This window comes from Crocodylus siamensis, chromosome 2, assembly GCF_052110815.1.
Source record: "Crocodylus siamensis isolate JL-2025a chromosome 2, ASM5211081v1, whole genome shotgun sequence".
Classification (NCBI taxonomy): Eukaryota; Metazoa; Chordata; order Crocodylia; family Crocodylidae; genus Crocodylus; species Crocodylus siamensis.
The window spans coordinates 155,235,288-155,261,394 of record NC_143396.1 but is presented as its reverse complement, the minus strand read 5'-3'; the positions used below and the strand labels follow the sequence as shown (position 1 = coordinate 155,261,394).

The following is a 26,107-nucleotide window of genomic DNA, read 5'->3' as shown; positions in this document are numbered from 1 at the left end:
ACAAACCTCACACCCACCTTCCCATAGTTCCCACAACCCTCCACACCCCTCCCCATAATATACAAGAGTAAGACTTGATTTTTGAGCTATTATGGAATCACTTCTATAAATAGTGCAAACACACACAAATCGGAACTATTTTAAAAAAAAATAAAATTAAAAGACGCTATTACGGATGTTTGATTTTTAGTATATAAATTTTTTTTTCCTGGTTCCAAGGTGACAACCTGCCTTCCCAAAAGAAGCATTTCTGGGGGCAAGGGGAGGGACTTCCAGTGGCAAAAGTCAGAGGTTAGGTCTGGCACTATTGATCCCAAGATGGCAACCAGGTGGCAGGGCACTTGTCAAGGCATGGGGGGCCCATGACAGCTCACCAAAACTCATTAAGTGGCCCTCTGGCCCAAAGAATTGCCCACCCCAGCTTTAGAGAGCCAGCAGACCAGTATAACAAAATTGTGCATCACAGGAGATGTACACAGAGCAGGAAAAGTTTCAAGACCCTGGATTCGCCCTGTTCTCCACTCTAATGCCCGTGCTGCTGTAAAATAAGTCAACAGCTGGTCCCATTCATTCTTGTTCTTATGGAATAAACTATTCATCTCATGTGTCCCTTAACAGACAAGTCCTGTAAACATAGTTAGAAAGCTCTGGCCTGCAATTCAGAGCTTTTTCTTTTCTTTTTATGAGGTTCAAATTAGTCATGGACACAGAAGGAGAAGGAAGGGAAGAAGAAAACATGGCAGGGAGGTGGGGATCAAAAGAGAAACTGAAATACAGCAAAGAGTAGGGTTTCATCAGAGGATCCGTTTAGTGTCTTTCTATTCAATGTTTTGAATGTTTAAAGCCAAGCCAAGCCAAGCCCACAACTAGTGGGCTTGGCTCAAAGGTCTGTCATGTGTTTGCAGCAGTGTTTAAATAAGGCAGGAGCCACTTCATCCCCTCCGTGCATCAAGAAAGACCATCAGCAAGAGGAATCCTCCACAGCCTACTGAGCCTGACAAGTGGGGACTTAGGGGCCTCCTGGTGTGAGAGAAAGAGAGCCAGTATGAGCACAGCAGGCAAAGTAAGCAAGCCATTTAAGAAAAATATCACTGTAAATGATAAATGGGCAAGGATTTAATTGCTAATGATGTTGCTTGAAATGTGTGTCTTTGTGTAGTTTAACCCAAAGTTGACAGAAATAAAAGGGGCATAAATATCACCTGAAAGACATTTTTTTAATGATTTCTGTGTTAATACAGTAAACTTGTTTATTCACCTATGGGATAATCTGTCACTGTGCTTTAACTTGCTGCCGTTCCAGCTCCCTGCCAATAAATGTTGCCTAACTGTATTTTCCAACAAGATAGCTAATATGCATCAGTTACCTGGAAGGGAATAAAATATGCATAACTTGTTTAGCAATGAAAACAAGCCCGTTATGTTTTGAAATGCTGGTGTGATTCCAGCTAGCTCGTGCTGCTATGTCTTCCTATGGCTAATCAAAGTGGGTGAAATTTTGCTCTCAGATGTCTATAAAGAGCAACCACTGAGTCTGGTAGAACTGGAGAGGAATCCAGTTGGGGAAAATTTCTTTTGGATTGTTCTAGAATCAGTTGCATTGCCCCAGAGTTTTTGGCTACATCTTGTAAAGTTTGCAGAAACTTTGCCCTTTGCAAGCTGTGCAAATATTGAAATATTGTTTCCATCGGGTTTGTATAATATTATGTGAGAACAATATGTACAAGTTGTTTTCATGAAGTTCCACGAAACTGTATGTTCCATGAATCGCCCTTTACAGCTGAGACCAAGGATCACATATTCAGGATCTGCTTATACATGCATGTATTTGTTAACTTGTGGATTTATTGTTCCTTTTTATAATTATCCTAGTTAGCTAGGTTTGTTAAGTTGTACTATAGGAATATGCTATAGGACTGATGCAATACAGTAGTGGATAAATAGAAAAAGTTGATTTTATTTTAGTAGAGCTCCTAACAAATTTTGAATGGACAGGTTACTTTTACTTAATTGATAACAGTCTTTTTATGAAGATAAAATTTTCATTTAACCTTTTGTATATTATTGAACATTTTCACCCAAAATGTTATCTTTTTTTTATAGTGCTGGAATGATGTTATAGCCAGGATGGTTCAGGAAATACGCAAGAGGCAAGGATTTCTGTGACTAATATATTTCATTGGATCAACTGCATGGTGGTGATAGACTTAGGAAAAGCTTTCAAATGCAGACCCTTCTTCTTCAGGTTGCTGAATTCAAAAGCTTGTCAAGGCGCGGGGTAGACTTACCTTGTCTAAGTCTACCCCAGCTGTGCAGTTGGTCCAGTGAACGATATCACCCTCAAAATTCCTTGCCTCTTGCATGTCTTTATACATCAATACAATTTTTAAGAATGTTTTAATAAATATTTGGGGATTTTTATATTAAAAAGGATGCATTTAAATTTTAAAAGTGTCCATTTCTCACCCTTTTAATTGAACACAATTTTAAAATTTCAAAAATGTTCACCAAGATAGTTTTTTAATTTTAAGATTTAATCGGCTGTAAGTTTTAGACCTATTGCTGATTTCAGTAGCTTTTCACAAAGAATAGGACTCCTACAAGAAGAATCTTTGAAAATGGAAAGCTTTATGGTGCAACTAGTACATGCAAGATCTGAATACTCCAATTCCTCTTTGGAAGGGGGAAGCATTAATTTTAAATTTGAAAAGAAGGGGGAATTATTTGCCATTCAAGGATGAAGATGAAAAATTGCTCACAACTGAAGAACAAGCCACTGGACAGAGCAGATGCTGAAAAACAAGTAGTAGGAAACTATTAAATCCCAGGAGAAATGCTATAAAGCAATGAAGGCTGAGATGAAACTGACAGCTGAAGTAAGGGTCATCCATCCAAGTTGTGCCCCCAAAGCCCTGCGTTTCTCTCTGCTGACCTGCTGTTGGGATAACACCATATCCCCACAGCCTCAGTCCACGGCCTTTATACCAGCACTCACAGATGCAGTAGGGGAATCTCTACCAATCCTAGGTGGCCTCCCCTTTGAGCGGAAGAAGAAAATTTAAGAGGTCATCAGCTAGTAGCTTGTCATAACAAAGCTCAGAAGGAAGCACTAAAGCTATTCAAGGCATGTATTCTGGATCCCAACAAGCACACTCCCACATAAAGTCCTTTATGGGTATGTCCAGACAAGCGTGGTCGTGCAGGATGTGGTGTTCTCCTCCCTGCAAGGCCACACTGTCCAAGCGTGCACTGCGCCATTTTTTTTTTTCCCTGCGGCTTTTTTTGAATGTATGGGCATTCCCCAGGGACAAGTAGCTGTGGTGCAAGGTGCAATGGCGAGGAGTGGAATAAACTAGTTGTCATCCTGGGAATCAGCCCTGGTGGGAGGAGGATGAACAAATTAAATTAATGAAAATAGGAGATCAAAAAGTAGAGAAATCCATCTAGCTTAATGTATATGCTATACTTCTCAGTGATGCTCAGATATGCTTGAGGACTATGTGAGAGAGAGAGAAAAGATGGCTATAAGGTTGCTCTGAATCAGGAAAAAAATGTTCTTCAAGCACCGTTTTATCTGTTGATGCATAATGATGGGAGCTTGCACTGGTGGTGGTCACAAACCTACCATGCAACCAAATCTGAGTGGCAGTATTTATGAAAAAGATGAATGCAGCATCTGGGCCAAGTTTCTATTTATTCACACATGTACAATCACATACAGACATGCCAATTTTGTTCCTTTATTCTTTCCACAGGTCATTAAATGCAAAGCAGCTATTACATGGGAGATAAAGAAACCATTCTCCATTGAGGAGATAGAAGTTGCCCCACCAAAGGCACATGAAGTTCGCATTAAGGTAAAAAACAAACAAACAACCCCACTATGCCCCCCTCCCAGCCCCTCCCGCCCAAAACTAATAAGCCAGATGAGCTTTGTAAATTATCATTGGTAAGAGTGACACTTTAAAAGGGGAAGAGGCTGTGGGAAAAGCCACCAACAGGTATGGCAGCTGCCCATTAGAGAGTTATCTAACCAGAAGGGGTCTGGACTTGAAACACATAAGCCTGAGGCCTGAGCTGGTCCAGGAGTCTAGCCCAGCAGTCCTGCTGCAGCCCTGCTGCCCAGGAGCTCCTCTACGCCATGAGGAGAGGAGCTCCTGGGCAGTAGGCCTGCAGCAGGACTGCTGGCTACAATGTGAGCTGGGGTAAGCAACAACTATGAAGGGAGTAAGGGGAGGTAAGCAGATCGCAGCTGGTCCCGAAAGGAAAGAGGGACCAGAGGGCCAGAGAGGGGCAGAATCTGGGGCCAGAGTGCATGGAGCCCGAGCTGGGGCAGAGGAGCAAACCATAGTCAAGTAAGGACTGGTGGCTGTGTGCCTGACCCCAGCAGTGTCTCAACTGGCCTAGAAGTGGGGTCAGGGTCTAAGTAAGGACTGAAGGCCAGGAGGGCCATAGCTGGAGACAGAGGGGGTTAAGGATCCTGCAGCCCAGGAAGGGGCTGGCTAAGGCAGTGATGTCTGAGTTAAGGATGGTCTGTTAATGGAAGAAAAGGCCAGAAGTTAATGGAGACCCATAGGGTGAGCATTAGAGACCAAGACAATGTGTAGAAACAAAAGAGTGGGCTTATCATGGCACAGGAAAACAAGATGCCGGGAATAGGCAGCCTCAGAGAACTGCATAAGAGACATCTAGGAAGCCCAAGAGTGGGAAGCTCCTGGTCATGGGTATGACCTGAAACTGCACCCTCCTGGGGCTGCATTGATGTGGCGGGGTCCTGTGGCCAAGCAGCCTCTATAAAATGCCACATGTTGCCACCTCAGGGTAAGCTGAGTATGGTTGTGAATTATTGCCTTGTGGGTCTGCCTTGTGCGTTATTCTGTGGCAGGAAAAAGGCTAGGGGAGCACATCAAGCAGAAAAGCACTTTGTGGAGGCTGAAGGTGTGAACAAAGTGAAGGAGGTATGTCTCAGGGTGCTTAGCTTGCCTCTGTCATTTTAAGAAGGGAAGGGGCTGTGGGAGAAGCAGCCTGCAGGTGTCACTTGACCAGAAGGATGCCTGGCTTGAAGCATATAAGCCCTGGGCCTGAGCTGGTCAGCAAGTCCAGCCCTGAGAGCTGTGGGGAGAGGACCTTCTAGGCAACAGGGCCGCAGCAGGACTCCCGGTGAACAGGTTGGCTGAGGGAAAGTAACAAGTGGTGGTTTGTGAAAGGGTCTAAAACAGTGGTTCCCAACCTTGGGGTCTTGACCCCATTTGGGGTTTCAATGATAAAATGGGGTCACAAAGATGCTGAGGAAAAGGTTGGAAAGCCCTGCTCTGCACTAAAGGGAGGTAAGGACATCCAAGCTGACTGAGAAGGGAGAGAGGGGCCAGGGAGCCCAGAGGTTTGTAGCCCAGGAGCGGGGGGTGTCACCAGGGCCAGGGAGCCCAGAGGTCTGACTGGGCCAGGAATGGGGCCAGGGCCAGAGATGGGCCAAAGGCTGAGGCGGGCCACAGCTGGAGACCTGGAGCCAGGAGAGTCCAGGATTCATGACTGGCCTAGAGCAGGACCAGGCCCCAGAGAGGGGCCAAAGACTGGGGGTCATAACTGGAGACTGAGGGAAGCCCATAGCCCAAGAGGAGTGAGGACTGGGACTGGGATCCCATAGCCCAGGACAGGCATGTATCAGCAGGACTGAGTAACAGCTGTGAGGCATGGGTGGGTGTAAAGGGCAATCAGAGCCATGTAATTAGCCCTTAAGGCAATGAGTACTGACACCTGTGTTCATGAGAGGAGATCTGACTTGGGAAGCCCAGGGGCAGCCTCCCTTTTCTAAAAGTAACATTTCCTCAAAGCATGGCAGGCGAGGGGAAGGGAAGGTTGCCCAGAGCGAGCAAGCTGACAAGGGCTGAGGAGGGTTCCAGGGGCATCACGGCCACCCCGTTACAGTAAGACAGACGTTTAGAGACATTTAGGGCACCATCTTGTAAACATTACCCGGTAAAGGAGTTGCTGTCCAGGCTGAACCAACTCTCAGTCAACTTATGGCTGTTATTCCTAGTTACTCCTAGTAGTGCTGAGGGGAACAGGGTCTCTAGCATTCCCCGCTGGTGCCCCTTGGTAAGTTTATAGACGGCCACCAGATCCCCTCTCAGCCTTCTCTTGTGAACGCTGAACAGGGTCAGGTCCCATAGCTTCTCCTCATAGGGTCTGCCCTCCTGCCCCTGATCATGCGAGTGGCCCTCTTCTGAACCCACTCGATGCTGTCCCCATCCTTCCGGAAGTGCGGCACCCAGAACTGGACGCAGTCCTCCAGCTGCGACCTGACCAGTGCCGCATAGAGGGGGAGGATCACCTCCCTGGACCTGCTCATGATGCATCTGTGGATGCATGACAAGGTGCAGTTGGCCTTCCTGACTGCATCCTCACATTGGTGGCCCATGTTCACTTTGGAATCAATAATGAACTCCAAGATCCTTTTCTGCCTCTGTGCTGACAAGAAGGGAGTTGCTCAGCCTGTAGGTATGCTGCCGGTTCTTCTTTCCCAGGTTCAGTACCGCGCACTTGTCAGTACTGAATCTCATCCTGTTTTCATCCACCCACCCCTGTAACCTGTCTAGATCTAGCTGCAGCCTGTCCCTCTCCTCCAACGTGCCCACATCATAGGGTCATCTGCAAACTTGAACAAGGTGCTTTTCAATCCCTTGTCCAAGTCACTGATGAAGATGCTGTACAGTGCGGGCCCGAGGACTGAGCCCTGGGGGACCCCACTGCCCACATCCCTCCAGGTCGAAAATGACCCATCCACCACCACTCTCTGCGTGTGGCCCTCCAGCCAGTTGGCGACCCAATTGACTATGTGGGTGTCGACACCTCAGTCCCCCAGTTTCTCTTAGGTATATTCTTTTTTTGATGGAAAGTTTTCAAATATAAAATCTATAAAATATAATATAGAAAATTTACTTTTGCAAATATAAATGCATTTTCAGTTCATTATCATGTCATGCAGGTAAAATATGAGCAAAAGATTCCTTCCAATTGAAATATTGTTTGCTTTCCATACAGATTTTGGCCACAGGGATCTGTCGCTCAGATGATCATGTGACAGCTGGTGTATTCACTATGCCTTTACCAATGATTCTTGGCCATGAAGCAGCTGGTGTTGTGGAGAGTACTGGAGAAGGAGTAACTAGCCTTAAACCAGGTATGAAAAACTACCAAGAACAAACCACTGATCAGTAGTTTTTATTTAGCTTTCACAAAACCCAGTCCAAAATCAAGGACACTGGTATGTACAAATTTTATTGTCAATCTCTGGGACCTGGCCGTGCTTCTGGGCCAGTGAGACCTTCAAGCTCCCAGGCCCTGTTGAAAACATTCCTTGTTAAACCTAATGTGTCATCTTTCACAGGGGATGGTTTAGAGTATTTCATAGGAGAAAATGGTGTTTAAATCTGTCTTTTTAACATTCCAGTTATTCTTTTTTATTTCTGAAGTTTCCATCTTTTCACTTTTGGTTTCATCAGTGGCACACTTCTTCATCCACCTGTGAAGTATCCCTTTCAGGATTCAAAAATCTGTGCATTTGTTTTACTCAAAGTAAACCAAATGTGAGCTGCTACTTTTGAGCTCAGATCCTGATTTGGGAAGAAGTTCAGCAAAGATTTTAAGTACCTGAATAGTTCTATCAACTACAGTAATCAAGTCCTTAAACTTAAATTTAAGCAGGCATGTCTGCATAGTAACATGCCGGGCAAAAACTGTGCTAATACACTGTCGCACAGTAGTATTAAGCTACTGCTCTGTAAACATGACCAGCACTACTGCGCAGTAACTGTAGTTACTGTGCATTTAGTTAGTGCTCCATCAAGCAAGTATTAAATTAAATGCTCATTAACTTCTGTGCAATAATGAATGTGTAGACAGACACGTAAGGCATGTATCAGATACTTTGTTATATCAGAGGCTAAGACATCAGGCTTCAATACCTCTAGTTCATTGCAAGATGAGACACAACTGCACTCTTTTCCCATTAACTCCAAACTGTAAACAGGTCTGGGCAGAGTAATTAAAACATGAAGGGAACCAGATCCTTCTCCAAATCTTGAACTGAATCCAAGCCAGTGTTCAAAGATTAACCATGTTTAGTTACCCTTTTTTAAATTTTCGACATTTGTACTTACTAGCTGCTGCTTGTACTGGCAAGGTAAGTGCTTCAGAAATGCAAAAGCATTCATTCCAGGTATGCTGGAACCAGGAAGAATTTGAGATCACCTGATACAACTTATTCATATCAGGCACCCATATCAAATTGCTTTGGGTGAGATTCAGATAAGCATGCAAACTTCTGGACGTTTCAAGTGTTGGTAGGTAGAGCCAATTTTTCTTTTCCCATATATCTTCTGAGAGCCTGGATCAGAGAGTGTGACACTCACTAGACTTAATACAAACACTGTGCTTATAATTCTAGCTGCCAGGTCAAATATATACTGTTGGACACTTCATCAGGATAGACTTTTACTTTAGAGCAATGATGTTACCTTGCCCCCATAGACATCTGTTTCAGGTGTGCACAATGTCATTGTCCTTGGGAATCCCTTGTAGTTGAAGTTGACAGTGTCATGGGGAGTGTCCCCCTTCTTAGTGCATACACAGGTGACTGTATAGTCCTATGCATGATAGATACTTTTGATCACACAATGGACATTTCCACTCAAGAGCACAAGCTGGTTGCAGTGGCAGTTAAATGGTCCACCAACAGCTGAAGGTCTCCCATGGAGTAGGCAACCAGCAACCAGTCACTGACATACAATGGTTTCTAATAGTCCATTTGGCAACCTTACACTCTGCTTATAGTCTAAAAAGAATCTGCCTCGGTTCCGAAATGAAGCCTAAACCCAGCATTAAGGACAGGGTCCACCTTGTTTAGCACTATTGCCTTCCAAGTCAGATAAAACTGTTTGGAGCACCAGATCCAGCCTGTAAATTGTCATTTGCCATCCATTGCCCTAAGGCATATGTTGGTTTGAGCACTATGCCACTTGGCAGAAGGAAGCAGTTAGATAGGATGCTATTAACCTTTATTCTTTGTACCCACACCATAGTTTCATACCTTCATAGTTTCATCGTTTCTAGGGTCGGAAGGGACCTGAGTAGATCATCTAGTCCGACCCCCTGCCATGGCAGGAAAGAGTACTGGGGTCAAATGACTCCAGCAAGGTGTACATCTAGCCTCCTCTTAAAGACCCTCAGGGTAGGAGCCTGCACCACTTCTCTTGGAAGTTGGTTCCAGACCCTAGCCGCCCTGACTGTGAAGTACCGCCTCCTGATATCTAACCTAAATCTACCCTCTGCCAGCTTGTGACCATTATTCCTGGTCACTCCTGGTAGTGCTCGTGGGAACAGGGACTCTCCCAGTGCCTGCTGGTCCTCCTGACTAGTTTGTAACAGGCCACTAGATCCCCCCTCAGCCTTCTCTTGTGGAGGCTGAACAGGTTCAGGTCCGGGAGCCTCTCCTCATAAGACCTGCTCTGCTGCCCCCTGATCATGCAAGTGGCCCTCGTCTGGACCCTCTCCATGTTGTCCACATCCCTCCTGAAGTGTGGCACCCAGAACTGGACACAGTACTCCAGCTGCGGCCTGACCAGTGCTGCATAGAGGGGGAATATCACCTCCCTGGACCTGCTCAAGATGCACCTGTGGATGCATGACAAGGTACGGTTGGCCTTCCTGACTGCATCCCCATACTGCCGGCCCATGTTCATCTTGAAGTCAATGACGACTCCAAGATCCTTTTCTGCCTCTGTACTGATGAGAAGGGAGTTCCCTAACCTGTAGGTATGGTGCCGGTTCTTCCTTCCCAGGTGCATCACTTTGCACTTGTTGAATCCCATCCTATTCTCATCCACCCACCCTTGTAACCTGTCTAGGTCTGATTGCAGCCTATTCCTCCCTTCTAGCGTGCCCACATCCCCCCACATCTTAGTGTCATCAGCAAATTTGAACAGGGTGCTTTTTACCCCCTCGTCCAAGTCACTGATGAAGATGTTGAACAGTGTGGGCCCGAGGACCGAGCCCTGTGGAACCCCACTGCCCATGTCCTTCCAGGTCAAAAATGATGCATCCACCACCACTCTCTGGGTGCAGCCCTCCAGCCAGTTGGCGATCCATTTGACTGTGTAGGTGTCAATACCACAGTCCCCGCAGTTTTTTAATGAGAACTAGGTGAGAGACAGTGTCGAAGGCCTTCCGAAAGTCCAGAAAGACTATGTCCACTGCTACCCCTGCATCTAATGATTTGTTGATCTGATCATAGAAAGCCACCAGGTTGGTCTGACAGGGCCTGCCACTAATGAACCCGTGTTGGTTGCCCCTAAGCATGATCTCCCCTGCTGGCCCCTCGTGGATATGCGCCAGAATAATTTTCTCTAAAAGCTTGCCCAGGATAGAGATAAGACTAACTGGCCTATAGTTTCCCGGGTCCTCCTTCTTCCTCTTTTTGAAGATGGGAACCACGTTGGCCCTCTTCCAGTCCTCTGGCACCACTCCAGAGCACCATGAGTGCTCATAAAGCCGGGCCAGGGGTCCTGCAATGACCTCAGCTAATTCCCTTAGTACTCTAGGGTGGAGATCGTCCAGACCAGCTGACTTGAATACATCCAGTCCCTCCAGCAGTTCCCTAACTAGTTCCTTACTAATCCTTGGCCTAGGTGTGCCTCCACTGGGGCCTGAGGGGGGCCCAGCAGGGGCGTGACTGTTCCGGTCCCTGCTTAGGAAAATGGAGGCAAAGAAATTGCTAAATATGTTGGCTTTGCCGTCTGGTGTGAAGACCAAATTTCCTAATGTGTCCTGCAGGGGCCCCACATTACCATCATGGAGCTGTCTTAAGATATAAACTTCCTTGGACAGCCAAACTTTTCCACAAGGCTCCAAAACCCAAGTTGGGCTGAAGACTCATTGGGCACATCCACACATGCAGGCATGTGCACTTGCAGCAGCTAAAATAGAAATAGTGCAAATTTGATCAGGGGCTTTTTGCCTGAGCACACGTGCCCAGACATGCACTTTGGTATGGGGCAAATTGTGCTACTTGGGGCAGACTAACCCTGCCTGGCTCCTCCCAGATCTGCAGCCAAGGGGAGCTAAGAGCCTGGGGCCAGCACAAAAAGCTGCTTTGGCAAGTAGCTCAGAGCCACTCACTCTCGGGAACTTCTGGGGCGCAGCCAGTTGGTTCCTGGGGACACTACCCCTTGTGCCAGATGGACTGCTGAAGCAAACCTGAGAGTTCCCTGCACCCTCTACCCACAGCAGCAGTCTGGCAGTGGGGACTGCTGCCTGGCTGTGACCTGCTGCTACTTGCAACACCATATGGCCCCAAGGCCATGCACCTGCCAGACCCAGATGGGGACTGCACAGCCATTAGAGGTATCTGCCCCTCTGAGCCAGCTGCCAGTAGGCTGTGGCTAGAGAGTTGGCCTTTGTGCAGCACTACTGCCATGTGTGCCTCTGCCTGGCCATCTGGGTAGCTATCACCCAGAAGATTTTCTCAGTGGGGTGGCCTGCTTTGAACCGTCAAACCATGTCCTCCTGGCGCCATGTGGCCAGGAGGTCAGCCACCTCCAGCTGGGTCCTGGGTGCCAGGTCTGAGCAGGCTTCTCTGCCTGGGTACTGCCATTTGCCTCCCTAGCAGGAATTCTGGTGTTCCCTATATAAAAACTGAAAAATCCCAGATAAAAAAAATCCCAAAGTCACTCTGTAAAATACCCCAAAATCCATGTTCTTCCACAATTAAAACAAAAGATTGCTATATATGTATAGAGAGAGAGAGAGAGACAGAGAGAGTGATCAGTTGGGCAAGGTTTTATTGATATGTCTACAATGTTAAAGCAATTTGGAAGCCTACCAGTGTCTTTATCATCATAATAAAATGAATTCTAAATACCGATATGTTTTGCTGTTTGCCTTTGGTTTTCTTATCTTAAAGCAGTTAGACCCTCCCCCCTTTACCCCTTCACCAACCAGGATGTCCTGCAGCCACAGCTCCTGCCATCAGGTCTCATCCTGTCTGGCAGCTGAGCACACAGGGTGTGCTGAAGGGATGTGGGGTTTGCAGGAGGGGAGTGGGAAGCGGGGTGGGGAATATGAAGTTCTGGGCAGTCTATAATAAGTGAGTCAAATGGACATTTGGTGTTTTGTTTTCTCCTGGAGGGCATGTCATTATTCATTATATATAAAAGCTTATGAAGTAATAGTCTATCTGGCCATGTCTGTACAGTAAAAGCTGTACAGTCACCCAGGTAAGTGTTAGAGCATAAACTAATACATTCCATGGTAGTATCAAGCATCCAGCACTGCTTTGGACAGATTTATTTCTCAGGTGAAAGCAGCTTAGCCACATCCAGAGTAATGGAGGGCATGCCCCTCTACATGGGATCCCATGAGCATATATTACCAAATTTACTCGAATATAAGATGGTCCCCATAATTAGATTCTATATATGGACAATTTATAAATTTGTTATAATTTTCCAGGTGTAGAATCAAATTATCACAGGGTTGTCTTGAATTTGTCCCTCTCCCACTGCTACAGCATGGAAAGTAGTGGCTGGCGAGGAGGTCAAGTGGCCCACTTTCCCTCTTCCCCCACCAACTGCTCTGTTCCTCCCTGAGCATAACATGGAAAGTAATGAAGTAAACTGTATGTGACAATAAGAGGGGAAAGGGACAGAGAGGAGAGCAGAAGAAGGACAGGAGACTGCTGTGGGTCTGACTCTGGCCCTGACCCAGACTCAGGCCAGAGTCAGAGCCACGGCAGTTATCTGCCCCCAACTTCCTCCATGTTAATTTGAAATACAAGGAATCCAAAACCCCACACTGATTGTGCAATAAACATATGCAAAATAATTTGCCCTGGTAAACAGACATTCTTCTAGTTCCTGGTGCACCCCCCTAATATACTTATAGACTGCCACCAAGTGTCCCCTGAGACTTCACTTTTCCAGGCTGAAGAGTGCCATGTCTTTCTGACACATCATTTCTTACCCTACAGGAAAAGGATGTTTCATAGTTTCATAGTTTCTAGGGTTGGAAGGGACCTGAGCAGATCATCTAGTCCGACCCCCTGCCATGGAGGGAAAGAATACTGGGGTCAAACGACCCCAGCAAGATGTTCATCTAACCTCCTCTTAAAGACCCTCAGGGTAGAAGCCTGCACCACTTCTCTTGGAAGTTGGTTCCAGACCCTAGCCGCCCTGACCGTGAAGTAGCGCCTCCTGATATCTAACCTAAACCTACCCTCTGCCAGCTTGTGACCGTTATTCCTGGTCACTCCTGGCGGTGCTTGGGGGAGCAGTGACTCCCCCAATGCCTGCTGATCCCCCCTGACTAGTTTATAACAGGCCACAAGATCCCCCCTCAGCCTTCTCTTGTGGAGGCTGAACAGGTTCAGGTCCCGTAGCCTGTCCTCATAGGGCCTGCCGTGTTGTCCCCTGATCATACGAGTGGCCCTCCTCTGGACCCTCTCCATGCTGTCGACATCCCTCTTGAAGTGTGGCACCCAGAACTGGATGCAGTACTCCAACTGCAGCCTGACCAGTGCCGCATACAGGGGGAGGATCACCTCTTTGGACCTGCTCGAGATGCATCTATGGATGCATGACAAGGTGCGGTTGGCCTTCCTAACTGCCTCCCCACACTGCCGGCCCATGTTCATCTTGGAGTCAATGATGACCCCAAGATCCTTTTCTGCCTCTGTGCTGACAAGAGGGGAGTTCCCTAACCTGTAGGTACGGCGCCGGTTGTTCCTCCCGAGGTGCATCACCTTGCTCTTGTCTGTGTTGAAATCCATCCTATTCTCGTCCACCTACCCCTGTAACCTGTCTAGGTCTGACTGTAGCCTGTTGCATCCTTCCAGTGTGCCCACGTCCCCCCACATCTTAGTGTCATCAGCAAATTTGAACAGGGTGCTTTTTACCCCCTCATCCAAATCACTGATGAAGATGTTGAACAGTGCAGGCCAAGATGTTGAACAGTGCGGGCCCGAGGACCGAGCCCTGCAGAACCCCACTGCCCACGTCCTTCCAGGTTGAGAAGGACCCATCCACTACCACCCTCTGGGTGCGGCCCTCCAGCCAGTTGGCGACCCATTTGACTGCATGGGTGTCTACACCACAGCCCCCCAGTTTCTTAATGAGAACAGGGTGAGAGACAGTGTCGAAAGCCTTCCGGAAGTCCAGGAGGACTATATCCACTGCTACCCCTGCATCTAATGATCTGGTGATCTGATCGTAAAAGGCCACCAGGCCTTTCCTCATAAGACTTATTCTCTTGTCCTCTGATCATGCACGTGGCTCTCCTTTGGACTCTCTCAAGCTTCTCCACATCTTTCCTGAAGTGTGGAGCCCAGAACTGGATGCAGTACTTCAGCTGTGGCCTCACCAGGGCTGAGTACAGCAGGAGGATGACTTCCTGGGTCTTGCTTGAAAAGCATAGGTGGATTCAAACAAGGGTTTTGTTTGCTGTGCTGGCTGTGGCATTACATTGGTGGCTCATAGATTCATAGATAGATTCATAGATTCATAGATGTTAGGGTCAGAAGGGACCTCAACGGATTTCATAGATTTCATAGATTTCATAGACATCAGGGCTGGAAGGGACCTCGGGAGATCATCAAGTCCAGCCCCCTGCCCAAAGGGCAGGAAGTCAGCTGGGGTTATAGGATCCCAGCAAGATAAGCATCCAATTTACTCTTGAAGGTGTTCAGTGTAGGTGCTTGAACCACCTCCGATGGCAGACTGTTCCAGTCCTTGGGGGCTTCCTTATGTCCAGCCTGAAACGGTCTTGCAGGAGTTTATGACCATTCGACCTAGTCATCCCTTGGGGCGCTCTGATGAACAAACGTTCCCCCAGATTCTGGTGGTCACCCCTGATAAACTTATCAGATCACCCCGAGCCTACGCTTTTCCAGGCTAAAGAGTCCCATGTCTCTCAGCCTGTCATCGGAAGATCATCGAGTCCGACCCCCTGCATAGGCTGGAAAGAGTGCTGGGTTCAGATGACCCCAGCCAGGTGCCCATCCAACCTCCTTTTGAAGACCCCCAGGGTAGGGCAGAGCACCACTTCCCTTGGGAGCCCATTCCAGATTTTGGCCAATCTAACTGTGAAGAAGTTCTTCCTAATGTCCAGTCTAAATCTGCTCTCTGCTAGTTTATGGCCATTATTTCTTGTGACCACCATGGGCGCCTTGGTGAGTAGAGCCTCACAAATCCCCTTCTGTGCCCCCATGATGAATTTATAGGCAGCCACAAGGTCACCTCTCAACCTTCTCTTGCGGAGGCTGAAGAGGTCTAGGTGCCCTAGCCTCTTCTTATAGGGCTTGGCCTGCAAGCCCTTAACCATATGATTGGCCCTTCTCTGGACCCTCTCCAGGTTATCCACATTGCTCTTGAAGCGTGGCACCCAAAACTGCACACAGTTTTCTGCCCATTTGTCCAACCTGTCCAGATCTGCCTGTAGTTGTTCCCTGCCCTCCTGTGTGTCCACTTCTCCCCACAGTTTTGTATCATCTGCAAACTTGGACAGAGTACACTTCACTCCCTCGTCCAAGTCACTGATTAAGACACTGAAGAGTATCAGTCCAAAGACCGAGCCCTGTGGGACACCACTGCCCACGCCCTTCCAGGTGGATACCGACCCATCCACTACCACTGTCTGGGTATGACCCTCTAACCACTTTGCCACCCACCAGACTATGTAATCATCCAAGTCAGCCTCTTAACTTGTTCACCAGTATGGGGTGGGATACTGTATTGAAGGCCTTCCTGAAGTCTAAGTAAACAGTGTCAACCCCTACTCCTGTGTCCAGGTGTTTTGTAACCTGGTCATAAAAAGAGACAAGATTGGTCAGGTGTGATCTACCTGCTGTGAACCCATGCTGGTTTCCCCTCAGCATAATTTTTCCTGCTGGTCTCTCATATATATGAGCCTCAATAGTCTTTTCAAAGACTTTGCCAAGGATGGAAGTGATACTGACTGGCCTGTAGTTGCCTGGATCCTCCTTTCTCCCCTTCTTGAAAATAGGGACCATACTGGCCCTTTTCCAGTCCTCTGGGACCTGGTCCATGTGCCACGAGTGCTCAAATATTCTTTCCAGTGGCTGTGCAATGACATCAGCCAGTGCCTTAAGTACCCTCGGATGGAGCTCATCCAGGCCTGCCAACTTAAACACATCCAGTCCTTCCAAGTGACTCTGCAACATCTCAGGGTCAACGCTTGGTAGTCTGGTGCCCAGCTGTTGCCTCTCTACAATCCCATTGTGAGACTTGTTTTGCCCCTTGTTTAGGAACACTGAGGCAAAGAACTCATTGAGGAGTTCAGCCTTGTCCCCCCGTCTGTCGCCAATTCTCATGTTCATCTTATGGTCAGTCATGACCCCCAAGTCCCTTTCAGTCGTGGCCAGAAAGTGTAGCACCACTGAGCCTATAAGTATAACATGGATTTTTTTTCCCTGAGGTAGAGCACCTTGTATTTCTCAGTGTTGAATGTCATCAGATATTGATCTGCCCACATTGAAAGCCTGTCCAGGTTGGTCTGAATCACCAGCTTATCCTCTAGTGTGAGCACACTTCTCCATAGTTTGGTATCATTAGTGAATTTAGCCAGTCTTCTTCTGATACCTGCATCCAGATCATTTATAAATATGGTAAAAAGTACTGGTCCAACCAGAGAGCCCTGAGGGATGCCACTGGTCACCACGCACCATGTTGACACAGTTACATTACTTACATCTGACAGCAAATACATTTGAAATGAAGTAGAAAACAGGCACAGTTTTTTTATCAACCTTACAGTCACCTATGACACTGTATGGCATCAAGGCCTCAAATATAAACTGCACTGTGTGATACCTGACAATGAGCTATGTATTGTCATCATGAACATGATCTCCAGCACATCATTCAAATTCACTACCAGCCAAAGAGATAACAGCAAAGTATGAACTCTGAAGAATGGAATACCCCAAGGTCAGTGCTGGACTTGGCACATTCTGTAGGTACGAAAAGAAGATTCCTGTTCCCAAAACATATAGAATTACAAGCAAATGTATGGGACAGAGGAGTTAAAACACCAAACTTTCCCCCTTTGATCAGTTTATTACTTGTCTGCCCTCCCATGCTGCAGCAGAAGGCAACCCCCGCTTAGCACTCTTAACTGTTTCTGGAAAAACCGAGCGCTAAGTGAAACCACGTTAAGCGAAACCCATTTCCCCATAGGGTTTAGCACATGTGTCCTTGAGCATTGGCTTGCACTGACCCAGGCCCCACAGTCCTGCCATCCCTGGCCTCAGTTTCTGCGCTCCTGCAAATTACCCTGACAACAGTACTATCATAATATGGCATTAATGTAGATGATGATGCTTTCCGTCACAGTTATTTAGTCTACTCCCTAGTAAAGTGCACATATAGATGCATCACCATGTTACTACAGAAAAAACATAAATCATGATCGTCTTTCAGTGCAGATATAAAGAATGGAAGAGTGGTCAGAATCCACCCAGGGACTTTCTGTAACCTCTGGTTTTGATTCCACGCATCACACTAGCATGTCATTCTTCAGTGGGAAATGGGAAATGTGGAAGACTGCTTAACCATGTTGTATAAGTGGTAACACATACACGAACTGACAACAAGTCTTTATCACCAGGCACATGCCCAGTGTATGCCCTGTGATGAGTACCAACACCTTGAATTTCCTCATATTTTGAATGTTGAAATTCTCAGTCATAACTTTGTACTAGTTACGCTGACCTGGGCAGAAACTTGATTTTTGGTAAGAAAATAAGTACAGCTGTCTACTTCTACTACGTACCATGTTGTTTCATTTCAAAAGGTAACAGTGAAGATTCAATTATGAATTGCTCTTTCACTGTAAGTTTGTGTAATAATTGTATGTACTTCACCCTTTTACTTGTGTTCTTGATTTAAAATTCCTTTATTCATTTGCTTTGTTTCTAGGAGACAAAGTCATCCCACTCTTTGTCCCACAGTGTGGAGAGTGTATGCCTTGCTTAAAATCAAATGGCAATCTATGCATTAAAAATGAGTAAGTCTTGCTGGTCATACCCCTCACTGTAAGTTTGACTACATTTAGAGTAAGTCTGACTGCATTAGAAATATCTAATTTACCTATATTTCCGGATGTCTTTTCAATAGCCTTGGGTCACCTTGTGGATTAATGGCTGATGGAACGAGCAGGTTTACCTGCAAAGGAAAAATGATTCATCACTTTATGGGCACAAGTACCTTCACGGAATATACAGTTGTACATGAGACGGCAGTTGCCAAAATAGATGCTGCTGCTCCTCTGGAGAAAGTGTGTCTGATTGGCTGTGGATTTTCTACTGGCTATGGGGCTGCAGTAAAAACTGCTCAGGTGAGAATTTGACTACGTGTTTCAAGGACAAGGATGACAGTGTGTCTACTGGAGAGGGCCTGTGCCTGTAGTCAGCCTGACTTCTATCCCGGGGAAGATCTTAGAAAAGTTTATTAAAGAGGCCATTCTTATTGGACAGTCTGATGCCAACATCCTGAGGGATAGCCAGCATGTAGAAGATTAGAGCTGTAGATGTTGACTTGCAGGAAATAACAGTTCTCTCTGCCTCTCTCCATTTTTCCCAAAGTAAGCCGTTTTGAGATTTACAGATGAAAAACAGTATAAAAGGAAATTTCCTACAAGATTTCCTCTCTTAAAACTGTTTGCTTATCTCATGGCATACATTTAGGAGTGGTGAAGCCACAGGCCTGCTATAAAGATATCGGTTCTCTGCAAGCACACAGTACTTTGGGGCCTGCCAGTTCTCTATGGAAACAGCTTTCATACAGCAAAATTGGCATAATTCAGGGCTCTGTGTATAAGTGCAGTGCGTATGTTTATACTAGAGACATGGTCAAATCAAAAACTCGGATGTGATAATTCCAGCGATTTCATGGAAAGTTCAGAATCCAAATCCGTATGAGAATCTGGTTTTTGACAGCCTTCTCCATAATAGGTTGAGCCGAAATCCCTGATCTAAATACCCCCAAACTAAACCCAGATTTGGTGGCATGATCTCATCTCTAATGAAAACCTGTTCTCTCACACATGCTTTGGTGGCACTGTATTCAGATGTAATCCTGTAACGTGGCTGGCAGCTGGGCTACTTTTTGATGCAAAAATGCTGCCAGACAGTTACCAGCAGCACATATTAATGGCTAACCTGAAGAGACTGACAGGCTGACTAATTTTCTGAATGCCACCTGCCTTTTAAGCGTCCCATGTTGTTGTGATTATGCAGGTGGAACCTGGTTCTACCTGCGCTGTCTTTGGTTTGGGAGGAGTTGGGCTCTCCACCGTCATGGGCTGTAAAGCAGCTGGAGCTTCCCGGATCATTGGAATTGACATCAACAAAGATAAATTTGCCAAGGCCAAGGAGCTAGGAGCCACTGAGTGCATCAACCCACTGGACTGCAAGAAACCCATTCAGGAGGTGCTGTCTGAGATGACTGGTGGTGGTGTGGACTATTCATTTGAAGTAATTGGACGCATTGATACCATGGTAGGTGACCTGAAAATGTAAAATGTCTACCAAGTGGTGGGCAGTGGAAAGTATGAATTGAACCACTCAGGAGTCCCTTATCTAAGCCTCTTTACAATCCAACTGGAAGTGCAGAGCTGTTAAGCAATGGTTAAGAAGAAATTCAAAACCCCAGAATCCACATCCCTTACATCCCACAGACGTGCTCCGATTAGATTAGAAGGCAACAAAGCAAACTCGATGAATCGATTCTGCTGGAAAGCTCTAATCTGAATGCCCAAGTGTGCAGCAGCATCTGGTGTATTCAGCATCCTGCATTTCAAAATGGCATAAAATGAGCAATAGTTAAAGCGCCCCATCGCCATTTTGAAACACAGGATGCTGAACACACGAGATACTGCAGGTATTTTAAGGCAAGCCACTCCCGAGAGCCCCACCCCCCATCTCCCACCCTGGAGCATGTGTATAGGCAGCTGGGGATTCATGTTGCCAGAGAATATGCTGCTATCTAAAAAGCCCCTGAGAGGTGGTGGGAGAGAGCAGTAGGAAATGCAGAGGGGTGAGGCGGGTCTGAAAATGCTAACAGCATCAGCATCAGCATTAACTTACCTCCATGGCCCCAAAGGTCTTGGAGTGGACACAATGCCTCACAAGGCAGCTATTCAGTCACCCATCTTGCTATGGACCTTGATACAGAGGCACCTCTGTGTGCTGAGTCATTATGGTAAATGAGGCCAAAGAGAGAAACCTGTCTGTTATTTCCCTTCACATTCAGTATTTGGTTCCATCAGGCTTCCTGTCCCCTCTTCTGCACCCAGACCAGGGTGGGAGGTGACATCTGATGTCTGTGTCAGGTATTCTCACTGTCACTGGAGGAACCTTGCTGCATTTTCAGTCACACAAGCAACTAAGAATGGAGCTTGCGACTGAGTGTGGAATAGCTACCGCTGTATGACTGCAGAGTGTTTCCTTTTGTTTTAATTCAGATAGCTGCCCTGGCATGCTGCCAAAATAACTATGGAACCTGCGTGATTGTTGGGGTGCCCCCCGCATCAGAAAAGATCGCTTTCGACCCCATGATGCTGTTCACTGGACGCACCTGGAAAGGGTCTGTTTTTGGAGGTACGAACTTGAAAAATGACTTGCCTCTTCTGCACTTTTATTCAGTTTGGCAGGATCTTAGGTCAAATTTCCCAACAGGGATGTCATAGTTAGGTGCCTAAATCCCCACGTAGGACTTCTCCTTAAGAAAGGTTAAGTCCTTTCGTACTGAGAATGGGGTGGCTTCGGCTCATTAAGAGAGAGGACGTTATGGACCCCTGGTTGAGTTCCAATCTTAAACAGTCAGGTTTGGGTCAAGCTTTCAAGTGGTTATCAGTGCTGTACTTCCAAGGTAACAACCACCATTAAAAGTCTTTTTTTTAAATGCACAGATAGGAGAAAAACAATTTTTTATTCCAAGATCCCTGTAGCTAAAGAAAGTCTCTGCTTAATAATCCATGCTTAATAATCCTTTAACTCCTTGCTTAATAGTCCTTTAAATTGTACTGAAAATGGCATGAACTATGATTTTGGCTAGCCATTTTAGATGATCTTCCATTGTTTGTCTTGTTGTTGAGAGATTCTGATGCACACGGGGTTTTTGGTACCTCCTGAAAGGACCATGCAACGCATTTCCACTCTAATAGTATCTAGAGGAAAATGAAGGAATCCAGTTCCAGTTGTCAGCTAGTCTTTTGTTGCTCATTCCTTGGTCTATATGTGTTTACAGATTTTAGGGTAAGGGCTGGGTAACTGAAGTCAATCAAGAGGGTTGATAAATGCATTGTGAAGGATTGTTTGCTGCTGTGAGAAGCGGGCTGGATTCTATGAAGATTCATTTGCCAGCATTCAAACATTCTTGCTTATTTAAATAGTTCAGAATTAGGGTGAAAATGGGCAACGCTGGGGTTAGAGCATGAGCTCGACTCCACCAAAGCATACTTTCAAGCTTGATTCTTGTTCATATGGAGTGTTCCACCAAGAAATGCCTACAAAGTCGTAACTGCTGGGCCACTTTGTCAAAGAAGTGAGTTTCAATTAAGTTACACCTCCAGACCTCCCAAATGTTTTTCTAAACATTTCCTTTGTTTCTAGTCTCATTATATATATTAAATGGTAATAGATTGACTGCTCATTGTTTTCTGTTTTTCAGGCTGGAAGAGCAAAGAGTCTGTTCCCAAACTGGTTGCAGACTACATGGAAAAAAAAATTAATTTGGATGGATTAATAACCCACACTTTGCCATTTGAGAAAATCAATGAAGGATTTGAGCTGCTGAGAAAAGGGAAGAGGTGAGCAACATTACTTTATTGATCTACCTAGCATTGATTGATCCATTAGTTTAAACAGAAGCAAATGTGATATTTGCTTTAATACCTGAAAAAAGAGAGGAATGTTGATAAATGGGATGAGACTTTATGAGTCTTTATGTAGGACTCATAAATGTGCATATTATAACATCACTAGAATCCTCCCTTTGTCAAGTTATTTAAGTTGATTTTTTCTGCAAATCTTACAGATTTTCGGAACTGGATTCAAATTCTGCCCTTACATAGATCCAGAGTCATTCTTGTTTTATAAATTCTGGGTCTTAGCTGGTTGATAGTGGGCATTGCATTAATAATAAACTTTGTTTGATTAAACATTGACAGTTTTCTTCAGAATGGGGCAAAGTTTGGCTGAGCAGTTATTACATTCTTTTAGAATTATTTTGAGTTACTAAAACGACACTAACTTAAGCAGCTTATGTTCATAAAATATAAATGGTTGCAGCAAGTGTTGGGATCATATTGTTATCTCCTAAAATGTGGTAGAGCTACTTCAGGTGTTTTCAGCTGAATATATATAATCTTCCACATATTTCAAATCTAAAATGAATTATTTCCTTACATATTACTGCATCTGCTCTACATATATTGTTCCCACACCTTAGAAAAGCCCATGACATAACATTTTTTTCACAAATGTTTGAAAGTTGATTCCCGTTTCAAGAAAACAAACCCCATTACATTTTCCCCGCTTTCTCCCCCACCATCTATCCTGCCACATGTAAGTCTTAGATAACTCACAAGCTCTCTCCTCCTTTCCCCCTCAATCACAACTTTGGGAAATGGTGTAGCCCTTCATAATATACTTCTTCTCCTAGTTTTACATGCTTTAGTGAATGGTGAAACAGCTAACCCACCTTGTAACAAATTGAGCAGCTCAAACCTGATAGCTATTATTTAAGCGACCACAAACGAACATCTCAGCATAAGTAATGTTCGCTCTGGTCTGAAGGTTTTCTATGCAAATATAACAGCTGAGTGCAACCTTTCTCTAAATGAAAGCTGAGACTCTGGGCAGCACTTGGGAAGTCTCTTCCTGTCCTCGGAGCTAATTCTGGACGTCTCCCAAAGGAGCATACACCACGCTTTTAGGGCGCAGACAGAAGTGCAGCTCCCCACTGTACCTGAGAATGATTTTCAGGAAGCGTTCTGAGTTACACAATACCCCGAACCTAACAGAAGGTCACTGTTAGCTCCAGGGAGGAGGGGAATCTAGCTGCTGGCTGGGAGCCTGCAGCCAGTTTCCCCTACCAAGGGCGCCTCCTCCCTCCCAGCCTCTCCCTGTGTTCAGAATGGGAGGGGAGAAGGGGGGCAGAGGGAGCTCATCCTAGGGGTTCCCTAGCTGATGCTGGAGGTTCGGATGGGTGAACTGGAGTCTCCCCCCCACCCCCCCCCGAAGAAACTCCAGACTGAACTCCCTCCCCTCCCTTTCCCCACTCCCATTCTGCAAACAGCTTGGAGGCTGGCAGGCAGGCAGACACAAGTTACAGAAGATGCTATTTTTGGAAATGTCTTCATCTAAACCCTTGTGTAACAAGGGTTCAGAGTTTCACCCCACTGGCCATTTTTAAGCAGTCTGCAGCCATGTGCTTGTGTTTGGTCATGGCTATAAACCACTTTCTGTGCCCAGATTGGACAAAAATTGTCACTTCTTTCTGCACCCTTAGAGATCACTGCTCTATCAGTAGCATGAAGTGTAACACCAAAAATACCCCAAAACAGTTTTCAGTCTGAGAAATGACAGAGGAAGCAGAACTTATCTTCTCTGGAAATGAGAGAACCAAACAACCATCTAGCAGAATGTTTAAACCAGTGGCTATCAACATTTTTAGACACTAGGCACCCCTCAGAAAATGCCAGCTCTTGTCTTTTGATTACAGAAAAAGAATAGAGCAATTATTTTGTTGCAAAGAACTCAGAAAGACTACAATAGGGCAGAATGTTCTTCCTATGTGAATGTGGCTACCTATGTGAAATTTCAGGATTTAGCTTGTGACTCAGAGTTGCACATCTAACAGTGCCAACATTGTGTGGCACCCCACAGCACCCTTGAAGGAATCTCAAGGCGCCCCACTGTGCTGTGGCACCCTTGTTGAGAATCACGAGTTTAAACAGTAGAATAACAGCACAGGCCACTTGTGACCATGACATCAAGAAGGCTGCACCTCAGGGCTTGGTTAGGTTGATCAATATTAATGACAAAATAGCTCCAGTTCCACAGATTCAGAATAAGGCACGCAGAGAGCACAACATTGTTCCCAAAAGTAAGTTTCCTAGTGCTGTCTCATAGGGTCTTCCATCTATAACCTCCGTGATAAACAACAAAAGCACAGAGGGATTCACGAGTGAAGTAAAGAACATAGTACCGCACAAAACAGATGTGAGAAGTATGCGTCTGTAGGCTTTCTGCATCTGCATCCAGCTAAATTTGCAGTCAGTTCTTTTATAATAGAGTCAGTTGGTGCTGGCAGGAGCATGCTGGAGGATGGGATTATCATAAATCTTACAATATTTTAGCAGTTCCATGATGCTGTTTAGAGCATGGCTTTTCAAAAACAGCATTAACCTGTCTTCTTATGTTTCAGTATTCGCAGTGTTCTGACGTTTTAAGATCCCAGACTCCTAAGAAGCATGTGAGCTACCAACAGCATGCCACGGCTTATCTAAAATGTCTTTTCCTATGATCTCTATACAGCTTTATAACAACATATTTGTGGGAAAACCATTCTTTACAGCTGAATAACATGGAACAAAGCAGCACTTTAAACATCCAGAGAGATTTTGGAATAATAAAGAATAAGGAAACTAGCTGGCAGCAGTGGCTGAAGGGGGGGGGAGGGGTAGCCCCGCCCTCCCCCCCAAAAAACCAGCCCCCACAACTACCCCTGCTAGGGCTTGGGGGGAGCTGGCCCATGCCCATGTCGGGGGGGGACCTTCCTCCTCCTCATCCCCCACACAAGCACGACGTTGACAGCGGCAGCCATAGCTCCTGTGCCCAGAGTTGGGGTGAGGATGGGGGAATGGAGCACCCCCAGCTCTTCAACCCAGCCCAGCTCCACGCAAGACCCCAGCAAGGGTAGCTGGGCCAGGCTCATGAGGTGGGGGGCTCCATTTCCCCCCCTTGACCAGCTCCAGGCACAGCAGCCATGGCTGCTTCTGTCAAGATACTTCAGCAGGGGTGGACAGGAAAGGGAGCACCCCCCGCCCCCCAGCAGTGCTAGCTGGGGGTGGACACCTGCAGTGGGGGGCTGCTTTCCCCCCCTACCCCTTGCCCAGCTGTGCAGGAAGCAGACAGGGGTTTTCTGTCTCCTCTTTCGGACAGTTTCAGGGGTGGGGCTAGGTTAGTGCTTGCCTGTGCAAGCGCAGCTCATGGGATGTAGGTGGAGTCATCTGAAATTAACCCTTGTAGGATACCTGTCCGCAGGTTCCCTACGATACTCGTCCCTAGAGCACCCCTGTATGACACTACATCAAATGAGGGTTACATGTTCACGTGATCAGCCATTTTAAAAGTGCTCCACAGCTGTGAATGTTTGCTCTGTAACGTCTACAGAGCACTTTCAGGGGCCTCATCATGCAAAAAAAAGTAACTTCTGTACGCACCCAAAGTCATTGCAAACCTACATAGTGGAAGATGCTAAGCTACAACACATGTTTCTGTATTAGAACTTTTAACTTTTAGAGCTCTGAAACCAATGTACGTTATTAAAAAAAATAACACTGGACTGTCTGTATATGCCTCATACTTCTGCTATTTAGATTAATTTCTCTTCCTTGCGGCACATGGTTTTGGACAACAATTTGATTTTATTTAGAGAACGTGTGTATGCGCCAAAACTGTTTGGAAATAAAGTAAATGAATGAAATGTATCATGTGTGAATAGTTGCCAGCGACTGATGCATTGTTATTTGCACCACAAAAACACAACACCAGGTGTGAATTCTTATTGCTTGTCCTCAAATTTCAGATGGCAGCAATCTTAAAGAAACTGTAGCATATAAGTAAGGAATTATGTTTACCTGTTAACACACCAATGAAATTCAGACAAAAGTACACACATTTCAGCCTTATTTTTTAGAATGAAATATTTCTACTTTAAAAACAGCTTTTGAGGATTATCACACTCAGAGTTCAGGACATGAGGGTAATAGGATACTGAGTGGTAAAAGCAAGTGAACTGGAGTAACTCTG

At 45.9% G+C, this 26,107-nt stretch overlaps 2 protein-coding genes across 2 annotated transcripts in view; one reads left to right on the top strand and one right to left on the bottom strand.

Annotated features, from left to right (window-relative positions):
- The window catches only part of C2H4orf17 (chromosome 2 C4orf17 homolog), a 79,244-nt gene extending 61,055 nt beyond the window's left edge, over positions 1–18,189 (bottom strand). Inside the window, exon 1 of the mRNA XM_090031854.1 lies at positions 18,159–18,189. The gene's annotated coding sequence lies outside the window, so the exon portion shown is untranslated. The remainder of the gene's footprint in view (positions 1–18,158) is intronic.
- Positions 920–25,785, top strand: LOC149870928 (alcohol dehydrogenase 1). Its single transcript, XM_090031851.1, has 9 exons — positions 920–1,063; positions 3,756–3,857; positions 7,042–7,180; positions 17,988–18,075; positions 18,186–18,405; positions 19,307–19,567; positions 20,533–20,668; positions 21,741–21,879; positions 24,501–25,785. Exons 1-9 carry the CDS (start codon positions 1,046–1,048, stop codon positions 24,523–24,525), a joined length of 1,128 nt encoding a protein of 375 aa, XP_089887977.1. The 5' UTR covers positions 920–1,045; the 3' UTR covers positions 24,526–25,785.
- Positions 25,786–26,107: the final 322 nt, after the last annotated feature.

Bases quoted from the DNA above. Each gene is read 5' to 3' on its own strand.
- LOC149870928 (XM_090031851.1), top strand. The intron at 18,406-19,306 runs GTGAGAATTTGA...GTGATTATGCAG, and splicing joins CTGCAGTAAAAACTGCTCAG to GTGGAACCTGGTTCTACCTG. The intron at 21,880-24,500 runs GTGAGCAACATT...CTTATGTTTCAG, and splicing joins CTGCTGAGAAAAGGGAAGAG to TATTCGCAGTGTTCTGACGT.